The sequence below is a fragment of the Macaca mulatta genome, chromosome 1 (genome assembly GCF_049350105.2).
Source record: "Macaca mulatta isolate MMU2019108-1 chromosome 1, T2T-MMU8v2.0, whole genome shotgun sequence".
NCBI classification, from domain to species: domain Eukaryota; kingdom Metazoa; phylum Chordata; class Mammalia; order Primates; family Cercopithecidae; genus Macaca; species Macaca mulatta.
The window spans coordinates 188,954,340-188,967,173 of NC_133406.1; the positions used below are offsets into that span (position 1 = coordinate 188,954,340).

General features: G+C 39.1%; 2 protein-coding genes across 43 annotated transcripts in view; one reads left to right on the forward strand and one right to left on the reverse strand.

The window, feature by feature from the left end:
• OSBPL9 (oxysterol binding protein like 9) overlaps positions 1–12,834 on the reverse strand; it is a 167,436-nt gene that overhangs the window by 73,500 nt on the left and 81,102 nt on the right. For all 42 annotated transcript variants that reach the window (XM_015139705.3, XM_015139695.3, XM_077957303.1 and 39 more), the window contains one exon: positions 2,613–2,689. In XM_015139705.3, the coding sequence (XP_014995191.1) occupies positions 2,613–2,689 (77 nt within the window). The remainder of the gene's footprint in view (positions 1–2,612; positions 2,690–12,834) is intronic.
• Positions 5,836–8,608, forward strand: LOC114672375 (glyceraldehyde-3-phosphate dehydrogenase-like). Its single transcript, XM_077957470.1, has 2 exons — positions 5,836–5,899; positions 7,323–8,608. The coding sequence occupies exon 2, from the start codon at positions 7,886–7,888 to the stop codon at positions 8,243–8,245; it is 360 nt and encodes a 119-aa protein (XP_077813596.1). The 5' UTR covers positions 5,836–5,899; positions 7,323–7,885; the 3' UTR covers positions 8,246–8,608.

Consider the following 12,834-nt stretch of genomic DNA (forward strand, 5'->3'; position numbering starts at 1 on the left):
AAGCAATCTCTTCATCAACCGTTTGTTCATTCATTCCTTCAATTATTTCTTCATTTAACTAACATTTACTGAGTGCTACTGAATACCAGGCACTGGCAGAGGGAATGGTAGGAACAGCAGTTGTGTTAGTAACATTTACCAAGTTCTTACTACAGTCAGGCATTATTTCCACCAGTTCTCATCTAATGTTAGTCTATCAAGTTCTAGCAAGTTTACGTTAGTTTATTTAATCACTAAAACAACTCTATGAAGTAGGTACTCTTATTATCCCCATTTTATAGATGAGGCCACTGCAACTCAGAGACAGTACGTTGAATGTTAATGGTTAAATATAAGTGGTGGGCTCTGGGATACAAACACAGACATTCTGGCTCTAGAGCGAAGTTCTTTACCACACTTCGCCACCTCTGAGAAGATAATCTTTTGCCAGTCAAATGAACATTAATTCTATATTTCTAAATGTCCTATCTTCTCTATGCATGAAGTTTAGGGGAAAAAACCTCTTGTATTACATGTACTTTTAAATATTAAAGCTATTAGAAGTCTAAGACTTCTCAAAATTATCTTTTTCTCCCCATTATTCCCAAAAACATACAAGCTCTCTTCTTAGCAAAAGCTGAAAAACTCCAATATTGGATCTAGTTAGGAACCTGAACTTATGATGTCAACATCAGCTGACAACAGATAAACAAGAAGAATATGATAAGGAGTTAGTGAATTGTGCAAATACTATAGTATTCAAAGGAAAGAGATCATTTTGAACTTGGGGGACTGGGGAAGGAAAGGCCAGTCGGCAGAGGCCAGTCTTCATCGAAGAGGTCAGTTCTAAACTAGGCTTTGAAGAAAAGGGTAGAAGACATTTCACAGAGAAAAGACATCACACACAAGAATGTGGAGGCCAAAAATGAAAAAACTTATTTGAAGGAAAGCAAGTAAGTAATAGCACTCTAGAAGGTTTACGTAGGGGTATAATGGCAGAAATGCCTCCAAGGGCAGGTGGCTCTTGTTGAATGTTGAATGTCAGTCTAATCAACCATGAGGGGAAATGTCATCTGCCACATTCAGTCTAATATGATCATTAAAACACTTATCCTCCCCTCTTAGGCCAGGTGTGGTGGCTGAGGCAGGAGAATTGCTTGAACCCAGGAGGTGGAGGTTGCAGTGAGCCGAGACAAACCACATCTAACTAGATTTACTTTCTGGGGGACAAAGTGAGACTCTGTCTCAAGAAAACAAAAAACAAACAAATAAAAAACACTTATTCTCCTCTTACAGGATCACAAATTTGCTAAAATGATGCTATAGTCATGTATGAAACTGCCTAAATTTAAAAGAAATCTACAGTAATTACAAATTGCTTTTAAAAAGCATAACTCGTAGAGTGGCTAAAGATTTCCTACTTCAATTTCATATTCATTTCTTAAAGTCCCTTAATAACCACATCCTTGAACAATGTTTTCTAAGCTTCTACTTGAACACTTTCAAGTGATGGGGGGTTTACTATTTTGTAGAGCCTAAGATACCCTATGCCACCTTATCTAAACAAGTCAATTCCTGATGTAGAACAAAGTAGACAGAAAGGGTTATAAAACATGTTTTCTACAATTAAATTTTCTAAATTAAAATAAAACAAAATCCCCTATGTGCCACAAATATAAGCTCTTTCATTGGAGAATAAACATAGAAAAGTATCTTCAGTGTAGTACGGCAGATATTAGTTGCATGTCACCCAAAATCTGTTTTTCTCTATTCTGACTTTGGTGTGGGTGGGGTGGGGTAGGATGAACACACCTTCCACCCTATCAGCAATGTGTTTCTAGTGAGGCCAGTAACTTCGCAGCTCCAGGGTAGAATCTATGACTGTGAAATAGTGATTGGTCAGGATTCGACACATGGCCAAAGCTAAGGTGATCAGCAATAATTGTGTTACTCCTATTAAGGTCTAGAAAGAATAGCCTCCTAGGGACTCAGTTCCAAAAATGTGAGGCTAACATTGCTACGACCACCTTATCATCACCAAGGGAGAACCTATCCGAAAATGAAGCCAATGCAAAAGAAGTGGAACCTAGAAATAGAGATGGGAGATCTGAGTCCTCATGACATGAATTACCTAATTCAAACCACATCTAACCAGATTTACTTTCTTCTTCATGAATCAATTTGGGTTCAGTTTTCTTCCACTACCATATGAAAGAGTACTAACTGACACATATGGTAATAGCCAAATCCTTTAACAAGAAAATGAGGTGAACTTCTCAGCACTTATCTATTATCATGCATAATTATGTAATTTGGTTGTATCGATAACTGACTACAGATATTAAATTTTTAAAATGAATCTGGCATATTTTAACATAGAATTTCACTTTCAGCATTGTCTTGCACTGTCTTGTTTCTAGACAAAAATCAGTATTTTACCCTGCAGAAAGCAGGAGAAAATAAATGAGTATAACTTTACTATATATTTTAACACTGTAAAGGAAAAATAAACAACTCAGAAATTGTAAGTTCCTATTACATCACATCACAGTTATTAAAAAACAAACAGAAAACAGACAAAAAAAGAAAGCAACAACTAATGAACTATCTGGAAGCCACATAAAGATCCTTACTTGAAGCTGAAGAGTATGTCGAAGAATCGTTTCTTCTAAGGCATGGATCCACTTCTCTCGCTCATCAGCATCACGAGCTGGAATAAAAGATTATACATTAAAATTAAAAGTTTAATTTATATAATATATCTCCATATTTGAAAGTATAATTTTAAAACTATGATGGCTAACAGAAAAGGTTTTTAGTTGTACCATTTCCTTAATTGGTTCAGCTATCTTTTACAGATATGCAATCTACTTGCAACAATTTATAAGAAAGGGAATAATTGTGTTCAATAATAGCAGGCTACATAGTTCAGACCAACATTCCCACTGAGAACAACTAGAAAAGCTAGACTGATTTTTAAAAAACAACTGGTTGAAGGCATCACAAACCAACAAGGTAATAAAGAATTATCAAGCCAAGATCTGGGAGAAGACAATCTAGAAGATAAACCTTGTATTTAGGGACATTTCTCATGGAGGCATTGCAAATTCCAGGAGAGGAATTGCACACTGGACAATGCACTTAAAAGCTTGTCAATGTGTGGGGGAAGTCAGCATATGAGAACTCTACTTTCTGTTCAATTTTGCTGTGAACCTAAAACTTCTTTAAGAACAAAAAAACCGGCTGGGTGCAGTGGCTCATGCCTGTAATCCTGGCATTTTGGGAGGCTGAGGCAGGCGGATCACCTGAGGTCAGGAGTTCAAGACCAGCCTGGCCAACATGGTGAAACCCCATCTCTACTAAAAATACAAAAATTAGCCAGGCATGGTGGTGGGTCCCTGTAATCCTAGTTACTCAGGAGCCTGAGGCAGGAGAATCACTTGAACCGGGGAGATGGAGGTTGCAGTGAGCCAAGATCGTGCCACTGCACTCCAGCCTGGGCAACAGAGGGCGACTCTGTCTCAAAATAAATAAATAAATAAATAAAAATTAAAACAAAAAAAATAAACAACAAAAAAAAACACACAAGCCTTTTCAGGCCAAAAGTTGGAAGCCAGGGCCCACCAACAATGGGAGCTGTGGTAAACAGTCCATGTTCTAGTTGGGACCCCAAATAGCTTCTCTGGGGGAGTAGTGATAAACTAGAATTAAAACAATTGCTTGGTCATATAAGTGACCCAGAAAAATCTTGACGCCTGATTGTTAGTGACTCCAGGCATCTACTAGCAAAAGTAAATGAAAATCTTTTCTGTAGGAAGATAACATCATCTTAGCTGCTTAATTAAATTTACATAAATAATTTTTAAAATACAATGTCTAGCACATAAGCAAAGATGACCAAGTACACATAAATGGAGACACTTTTGGAGACAAAAATCACACATAAATGAGAACCAAAAGACAATAGAAACAGATCAACAGGAGCTCCAGATTATTGTATAAATGACGTAACTTTTTCCTTTTTTATTTTTAGGGGTTTTTTTCCACTTAGATTTATAAAATAATCAAATCAAATATAAATTCCAGAAGTGACAAATAATCAAAATTAAGAATTCAATAGATGAGTTTAACAGCAGATTAAGTGCAACTAAAGAGACAATTACAGAACCGGGAGCAGTTAGAAGAAACCCATCAGAGCAAAAGACAGTAAGTCAAAGAGATAGAAAATACAGAAGAAAGGGTAAGCAACACAGAGTATGAGAAAATATAACACACATGTGATTGGAACCCCAGAAGAAGACAAAAGAGAGCATGGCACAGAAGCACTATCTGGCTGAGAATTTTCCAAAACTGATTAAAGACATTCAGAAGTCCTAGGAATCCCAAGCAAGATAAAATCAAAGAAATCCACAAGTTGGGCACATCTCAGTAAAAATTACTGCAAACCAAAGATAGGCAGTATCTTTAAAACAGTCAGGGAGAAAAAAGGCCAGGTTACTTTTAAAGAAACAACAATTAGGCCGGGAGTGGTGGCTCATGCCTGTAATCCCAGCACTTTGGGAGGCCGAGGCGGGTGGATCACGAGGTCAGGAGATTGAGACTGTCCTGGCTAACACGGTGAAACCCCGTCTCTACTAAAAATACACAAAAAATTAGCCGGGTGCAGTGGCAGGTGCCTGTAGTCCCAGCTACTTGGGAGGCTGAGGCAGGAGAATGGCATGAACCCGGGAGGCGGAGCTTGCAGTGAGCCAAGATCGCGCCACTGCACTCCAGCCTGGGCGATAGAGCAAGACTCGTCTCAAAAAAAAAAAAAACAATTAAATTAAATTAAGCTAGGCTCTCAAAAGAAACAATGAGAACCAGGAGACAATACAGTATGATATTTAATGGCTAAAAGAGAATAACTGTCAATTTATAATTCACTGAAATATATCCTTTAAGAATTAAGATGAAATAAACTCATTTTCAGATTCACAAAACCAGAATCTGCTATCAGCAGATGCTCATTAAAAAAAATTCTAAAAAGTATTCTTTTCTAGGCATAAACAATGCCTGATGGAAGGTGGTAGGAGCTGCACAGAATGAAGAGCAACAGAAATTATAAGTATGTGGATAAAACTAAATATTCTCTATATACAATCATAATATTTAATATCTTGTGGGGCTTTTTCTGGCTCTCAGTGTCCTGTTTTTATTGTTTTGCAGCAGCACGCCTAACACAGAACATAATTACAAATACTGTGCAAAAGAAGAGCAAGTGCTTAAGTACAAATGGGAGATACAATTCCTTTTATTTAAATAAATACTTAAAAACAACTCAGGTCCTACAAGCATCTGGACTCTAGGTCGGAGCTGGAGTTGCCTTGCCTGTGTGCTCACAATGAAGTCATGATTCTCCCACCCCCAATAATCAATACATGGAATCAGGTGCCAATGGGGAATGTGATCACAATGAGCCCCTTTTCTAGAGCCTACCTCAGCCCTCTACAGATATAATCTCTGGCCAGGACAAAGACAACTGGAATTTCTTGAAGGTTCATAATGTGTAATAGTTAAGTATTCTACATGATTTTCTGGGTTGCCATTTCTATGGAGGAGACATATGCACTTAGGTGACTTTCTTCAGCTCATAATAGAGGACCAGATTTGGCCCCATGCCTCTGAGGATGTTGGACCATGCACCCTTGAAAAAGGCTTTGCCCCTTCATCGTAGGAGAGCTTCTGCCAACAATCATGGGCACTTGTGTACGTAATATCAGCTTCTTTGCGCCTGGACTGCATCACCATCCACCTGCACTGTGAGGAGTGGGTAGGAGGCCACATGGGCCACTGTCATGGCCTGGGCAATCATCCAGCTCATCATGTGGTGGGTGTTCTTGGGGTCAGGGAGCATGCTCTTGGCTGTATCATACACGCTGAGGTAGGTTGCCCAGTACATATGGATGCCCTGCACCAAGACGCTGAAGCCCTCGGACAGGCCTCAGACACCCTCAGGCTTGATCTTCTCCAGGCAATCTGACTTTTGAGCCCCCACTCTGTGCCCAATTTCCCAACATTGGCTGCCAGGAGGGTTCTGGTGAATTCCAGGGGGTAGAAGAAGCACAGGGAGGTGGCCCCAGCCGCCCCTCGGGAAGCCAGGTTGCCTGCAAAATATCTCCAGAACTGTGTGTGCTTGTGCATGCCTCCCAGAAAGACCTGCTTGTACTTATCCCTAAAGGCAAAGTTGAGGGCTTGCATGGGGAAGCAGTGAATGGTGCTGGCCAGGCACCCCTCCAGAAGGACAAATGCCCTGCCCCTTGGGGATGTGGACTTTGCAGCCCACCACACCACACTTTTGTACTGGGTCGCCACAATCTGCTTACTGGCATGTTGCACCCTCAGCAGTGCCTTGACCGACTCAACTCGGGTCGCTGTCCTCTTGGAAACAGCGAGGGTAATGCCTCCGGCCAGTAAGTCCTTGACAAAGGAGTGTGGCCTGTTCCATCCTGCTGGCCAGCGGGCAGCGGAGGGAGGGAGGGAGCTGTTTGCTCAGCTCTGCTGCTGCTAGGACCAAAAGGCTCTCATGGGATTTTAAATAAATATACGCAAAATTAAACTGCATACAGATTGTATATACAAAACAACTGCATATAGATTGAAAAAGGGAAAATGGAATAAAAAGTTTTAAGTTTCTTATATTGTTTGGGAAGAAGATAAAATTATCAATGATTTTGATCACTGAAGGATTCATGTTATAATATCTAAAATAATCACTAAAAGAAAAGCTTTATAAGTGTTTAACTTCTAACATTATTGAATTAAAAAATTCAATAATATAGATAATCCAAAAATTGACAAGAAAGGAGAAAAAGAAATAGAATATACAAGACTGAAAGAAAGCATACAGTAAGATGGCAAATGTTTAAGCCTAAAAAATCAATAATTAAATGTGAGTGAAGTAAATGTGCTAATTAAAATACAAAGGCTTTAAGATTTGTAAAAGTATATGATGCTTACAAGTGGCACATATTACATCACTCTCATTAATAAAGCAAGCAGATGAAACATTAATAAGGACATAGAAAATTTAAACAGTCTGATGAATAAACTTGATTCAATGAGCATATACAGAACACTGAACATAGCAAATGTAAAACAGATATTCTTTTTAAGCAGAACACAGAATATTTCTAAAAACTGACCAAATATTGGACCCTAAAACAAGTCTCAACAAATATCAAAGGACTGAAATCATATATTCTCTAATCATAGTGGAAATTTAAGCTAAAAACCAGTTTAAAAAAAAAAAAGGTTAATTAGAAAATCTAGGGTTTTTGATGCTCTCTGTTCCTCTCGTTTGACAGGCAGCCGCCTCTTCTCATGCAGCACCAGCCGTGTCCCTGAGACACCATGGTGAAAATGAAGGCTGGAAAAAACGGATTTGGCTGTATTGGGCACCTGGTCACCAGGGCTTCATTTAACTCTGGCACAGCAGGTATTATTGTCATCAATGACCCCTTCTTTGATGTCAACTACATAGTCTACATGTTCCAATATGACTCCACCCATGGCAAGTTCCATGGCAGCATCAAGGCTGAGAATAGGAAGCTTGTCATCAAGGAAATCCCATCACCATCTTCCAGGAGTGAGATCCCACCAAAATCAAATGGGGGTGACACTGGTGCTATGTTGTTGGGTCCATGAGCATCTTCACTACTATGGAGAAGGCTAGAGCTTATTTAGAGGGGAGAGCCAAAAGGGTATTTATCTGTGTCCTTTCTGCTGACACCCCCATGTTTGTGATGGACATGAACCATGAGAAGTAAGAAAACAGCCTTGAGATCCTCAGTAATGCCTTCTGCACCACCAGTTGATCACCCCCCTATCCAAGGTCATCCGTGACAACTCTGGCATTGTGGAGGGACTCATGACCACAGTCCATGCCATCAATGTCACCCAGAAGACGTGGGTAGATGGTACCTCTGGGAAACTACGGCATGACGACCATGAGGCTCTCAAGATCATCCCTGTATCTACTGGTGCTGCCAAGGCTGTGGGCAAGGTCATCCCCAAGCTGAATGGGAAGATCACTGGCATGGTCTTCCATGTCCCCACCACCTACGTGTCAGATCTGATCTGCCATCCAGAAAACCCTGCCAAATATGATGACATTAAGAAGGTAGTGAAGCAGGCACTGGAGGGCCCCCTCAAGGGCATCCTGAGCTATACTGAACACCTGGTTGTCTCCTCCGACTTTAAGAGAGACCCACTCTTCCACCTTCCATGATGGGTCTAGCACTGCACTCAATGACTACTTTGTCAGGCTCAATTCCTGGTATGACAATGAAAATGAATCTGGCTACATCAACAGGGTGGTGGACCTCATGGTCCACATTGCCTCCAAGGAGTAAGTGCCCAGGACCACCAGCCCCAGCAAGAGCACTGGACCTCGGCTGCTGGGGAATACCTGCTGCACTCAAATCTAACAGAATAAACAGATATGCAAAAATCTCTTCTTGACACAGTTTCCATGCCAGACCCCCTGAAGAGGGTGGCGCCTGGAAGGCCCCACCTTGTCACATACCATCAATAAAGTCCCCTGTATGCAGCCAAAAAGAGAAAGAAAGAAAAATAAAATACTGAGATGTTTTGAATTTTTTAAGAAGAAGTACTTCTAAATAATCCATAGGTCAGGAAAAAATATCTGCACTAGAAATTAGAAAACATGTAGAACTGAATAAATGAAAATATGACATATTGAAATTCATTGGATACAGTTAAAGTAGTGCATAAAGGGAAATCTGTAGCCTTAAATGCATATATATATAATGCATATATATATACACACACACATATATAAAAGCAAAAAGGCTGAAAACAACAAGAATTTCAAAATGAGTAGAAAAGGAAATGATAAATAACATAAATTAATGAGATAGAGGGCAAACATTCAATAGATAGGTCACTAAAGCCTAAGTTGGTTACCTAAAATAACTAATGAAATTGATCAACTTCTAACAAAACTGACAGGAGGAAGAAGGGACCAAGACAACATAAACATGATGGCACAGATCATTAATGTCATGAATGAGAAAGAGGACACCACAACTGATGCACATATTCATAATTCTCTGACTATAAAACTGAACATTTTAATTAAGTGGAAAGTATTATTTAAAGAAATACGATTTACCAAAACTACCACAATAACAAATTTAAAAATTAGATAGTGCTATAACTATTAGATTGTGCCACAGGAAAGTACCCTTTTGGTAGGTCAAAAACACTCTAATATTAAAATAATTGAAAATCATCCCACAAAGAAAAATCCAAGCCTAGAAGCCTTCACCAGAGAATTCTTAAGGAAAAAAATAATGCCAATCTCTAATACAAAATCTTCCAGATAATGGAAAAAGAGGGAACACTCCATAACTGTTTTTTAAGCCCAGCATAACTTTGAAACCAATCTGACAAGACTGATATTAGTGAAAAATTATAGGCAAATCTAACAGAATAAAGAGACATGCAAAAATCCTATATAAAAACATTACAATAGAATAGCACAATCTATACACTGATGCATGACTCCTTGCTCTCCCAGCGGAAAGTACTAAGAATAAAATGTAAAATGAATGAATGACCATGATCGTAAAAAATTAATAGATCATGTCCAAGTTGGGTTTATTCTAGAAATACAAAGTTGGTTGAATATGTGAAAAAAAAAATCGATCAACATCTAACAATACAAAAATATATATGGAACAAGGTAATTCACTACAACATTTTTTGTAATTTTAAAATATTGGGGCCAGGCACGGTGGCTCACGCCAGCACTCTGGGAGGCCAAGGTAGGTGGATTACCTGAGGTCGGGAGTTCCAGATGAGCCTGACCAACATGGAGAAACCCTGTCTCTACTGAAAATACAAAATTAGCTGGGTGTGGTGGCACATGCCTGTAATCCCAGCTACTCTTGGGAGGCTGAGGCAGGAGAATCATTTGAACCCGGGAGGCAGAGGTTGTGGTGAGCTGAGATCTCACCATTGCACTCCAGCCTGGGCAACAAGAGCAAAACTCCGTCTCCAAAAAAAAAAAAGTACTGGAAACACCCTAAATACTCATACAGAGGAGAGTGGTTGAATAAATCAAGGAATACTATGCAGGTATCAAAAAGAATAAAAGCCAGTTGCAGCAGCACACGCCTGCAGTCCCAGGAGATGGGAGGCTCATTTGAGCCCAAGAGTTCAAAAAGAACCTGGACAATACAGTGAGACCCCATCTCTTAAAAAAAAAAAAAAAAGGAATGAGGAAGATTTCTTTAGTGATTTGGAGTGATTTTCAGATATACCATCAAATAAAATATTTTTAAAAAGCAAAGTGTGCCTTTACTATAAGAAAAAAGGAATATCAGAAAACATACATGTATCTGCTTATTTGTGCAAAAGAAATATAGAGATTCTAAAGAAAACTAAATAAATTGGTTACCTTACAAGCCATGGGTGAGAAAGGATGGGAAGCCAGGAAGAATAGGAACAGGTTAGTAAGAATTGAGGTAGTGACAATCTGAATATATCTTTTTGTATATATTCAGCCTCTCAGAACCATAATGTTTCACATAATTGAACCTCACTGCCATGGAGTGAATGTTTGTGTTGCCCCAAAATTCCTAGGTTGAAATCCTAACCTTCAATGTGATGGTATTATGAGGTGAGACCTGTGGGAGGTAATTAGGTCATAGGGTAGAACCCTCTTTAATGTGATGAGGCACCTCAGAGTTGTCTCACTCTCCTTTCAACACATAAGGATATAAGGACAGGAAGTTCACCGTGCAACCTGGAAGAAAGCCTTCACCAGAACTTGAACATGCTGGCATCCTGATCTAAACGTCCAGCCTCCAGAACTGTGAGGAAATAAATGTTTGCTGTTTAAGCTACATAATCTATGGTAATTTGTTATAGCAGCCCAAACTAAAACATGAAGTAACTTTGAAAAACAGTATTTTGACTATACAGTGAAAGGATAGGAAAAAAATAAAGAACCATATACAAATATAATACTCTAGTTAGTAAATTTTATTTTCATAGGAGTACAGGTTAGCAATTCTGTAACTACAAATAAGTGAATACATTATAGATAATGAGAACCAGGTTTCTCACTATCAGAAAAAAATTAGAAATACAGAAAGGGAGAAGGCTAGAATAAACCTTGTGATGTCGAAGTACAATTGGAGGTTTCAGTATGAACTCATGATTTTAGGTAAATAAATTCACAGAGTACTGGACTATAACCGAGAGACTATAATAAATATCCAGAAGTCCAATATTGATATAAAATAATTGAATAAGTAAATAAATAGGGGAGATGGGACATCTCTTCCTTTAGAAGAATTACAACGGGCCAGGCATGGTGGCTCACACCTATAATCCCAGCACTTTGGGCAGCTGAGAACACCTATAATCCCAGCACTTTGGGCGGCTGAGACGGTGGATCACCTGAGGTCAGGAGTTCGAGACCAGCCTGGCCAATATGGTGAAACCCCGTCTCTACTAAAAATACAAAAATTAGCTGGGCGTGGTGGTGGGTGCCTGTAATCTAAGCTACTCGGGAGGCTGAGGCAGGAGAATTGCTGGAACCCGGGAGGCAGAAGTTGCAGTGAGCCGAGATCGTGCCATTGCACTCCAACCCAGGCGACAACAGGGAGACTCCATCTCAAAAAAAAAAAAAAAATACAATGAAGAAGTGTAGAAGGACTGAGAAAAATTAGACCATTAGATCAACACCACAGCAATAATTACTTCAGGCAAGATCCACTGATGACTCAAACCAGTAGGCAAAAGTGAGGAGAAACAGGAAATTGGCATAGACTCAAAGTATCTCCCACAAGAGAAAAAAGTATCTCCCCTAAATGAATACATAATAATTTTACAATGGAAAAATCTGGTACACTATCTTAATCAAGTGATCAAGGTTAACATCACCAGCAATAAGATTAATGGACATCCTATACCTCCCAGTACAATCCACTGAGACAAGGAAACAGCATCATTTTTGTGGTATTCTTGCCAAAAATACATAATTGCAATCAAATCATGAGAACATATCAGATGAATCCAAAATGAGAGATATTCTACAAAATAACTGACCAATATTCATAAAAAATGTCAAGGTCATAAAAGATAAAAAACAAATAAAGAACTATTACAACTAACAGCAATGTGGCATCCTGGATTGAATCCTGGAACAGAAAAGGAGCACTAGAGAGAAAATTCAAATGAGCTCTGTAGTTTAGTTAAAAGTACTGTACCAAATGGGTGGAAAATCCGGCTCAGGACATCAGAGCCTGAATAGGGTGAAGAGGCACATCATGTAAAGGCACAGCCTAGCATAGGGCATGAGAGCCCAAAGCAAGAGGAAGAGGGAAGCTACACAATGGGAAAGTCCAATACGAGGAGTCAGAACCCAAGAAAAGGAAGGAAGGTGTCCACGTTGCAGTGAACAGACTCTGCATGGCACAAGGTTTCCAAGGCTAAATGGAGTGACAGTGACATTTACAAAGGGAGGTGGATGACTGGAAAATAATTACATACAGAAGGATTGATCAAATAGTAAATACAACAAAGATAAAGTTTTTCTCACTTTTGGAAAATAGAGTTAAATATGGTAAGGGAAAAAACAGAATTATTTCTGTTGTGATAGCCTATAACTAGAGGTATCAGCATGACCTCATCATGGTTTTCAATATACATGTAGATAAACACAGATGGAAATAAATATGAACATGGATGTACACATATGTACACATACACACACCCCTATGTATGTAACATTCATACGTTTCTTAGCTCTCCAGAGGGCCTGGGAGCCATAACACTTTATAA

Excerpts from the sequence above, each read along its gene's own strand:
- LOC114672375 (XM_077957470.1), top strand. The coding sequence starts at position 7,886 with ATGACCACAGTCCATGCCATCAATGTCACCCAGAAGACGTGGGTAGAT.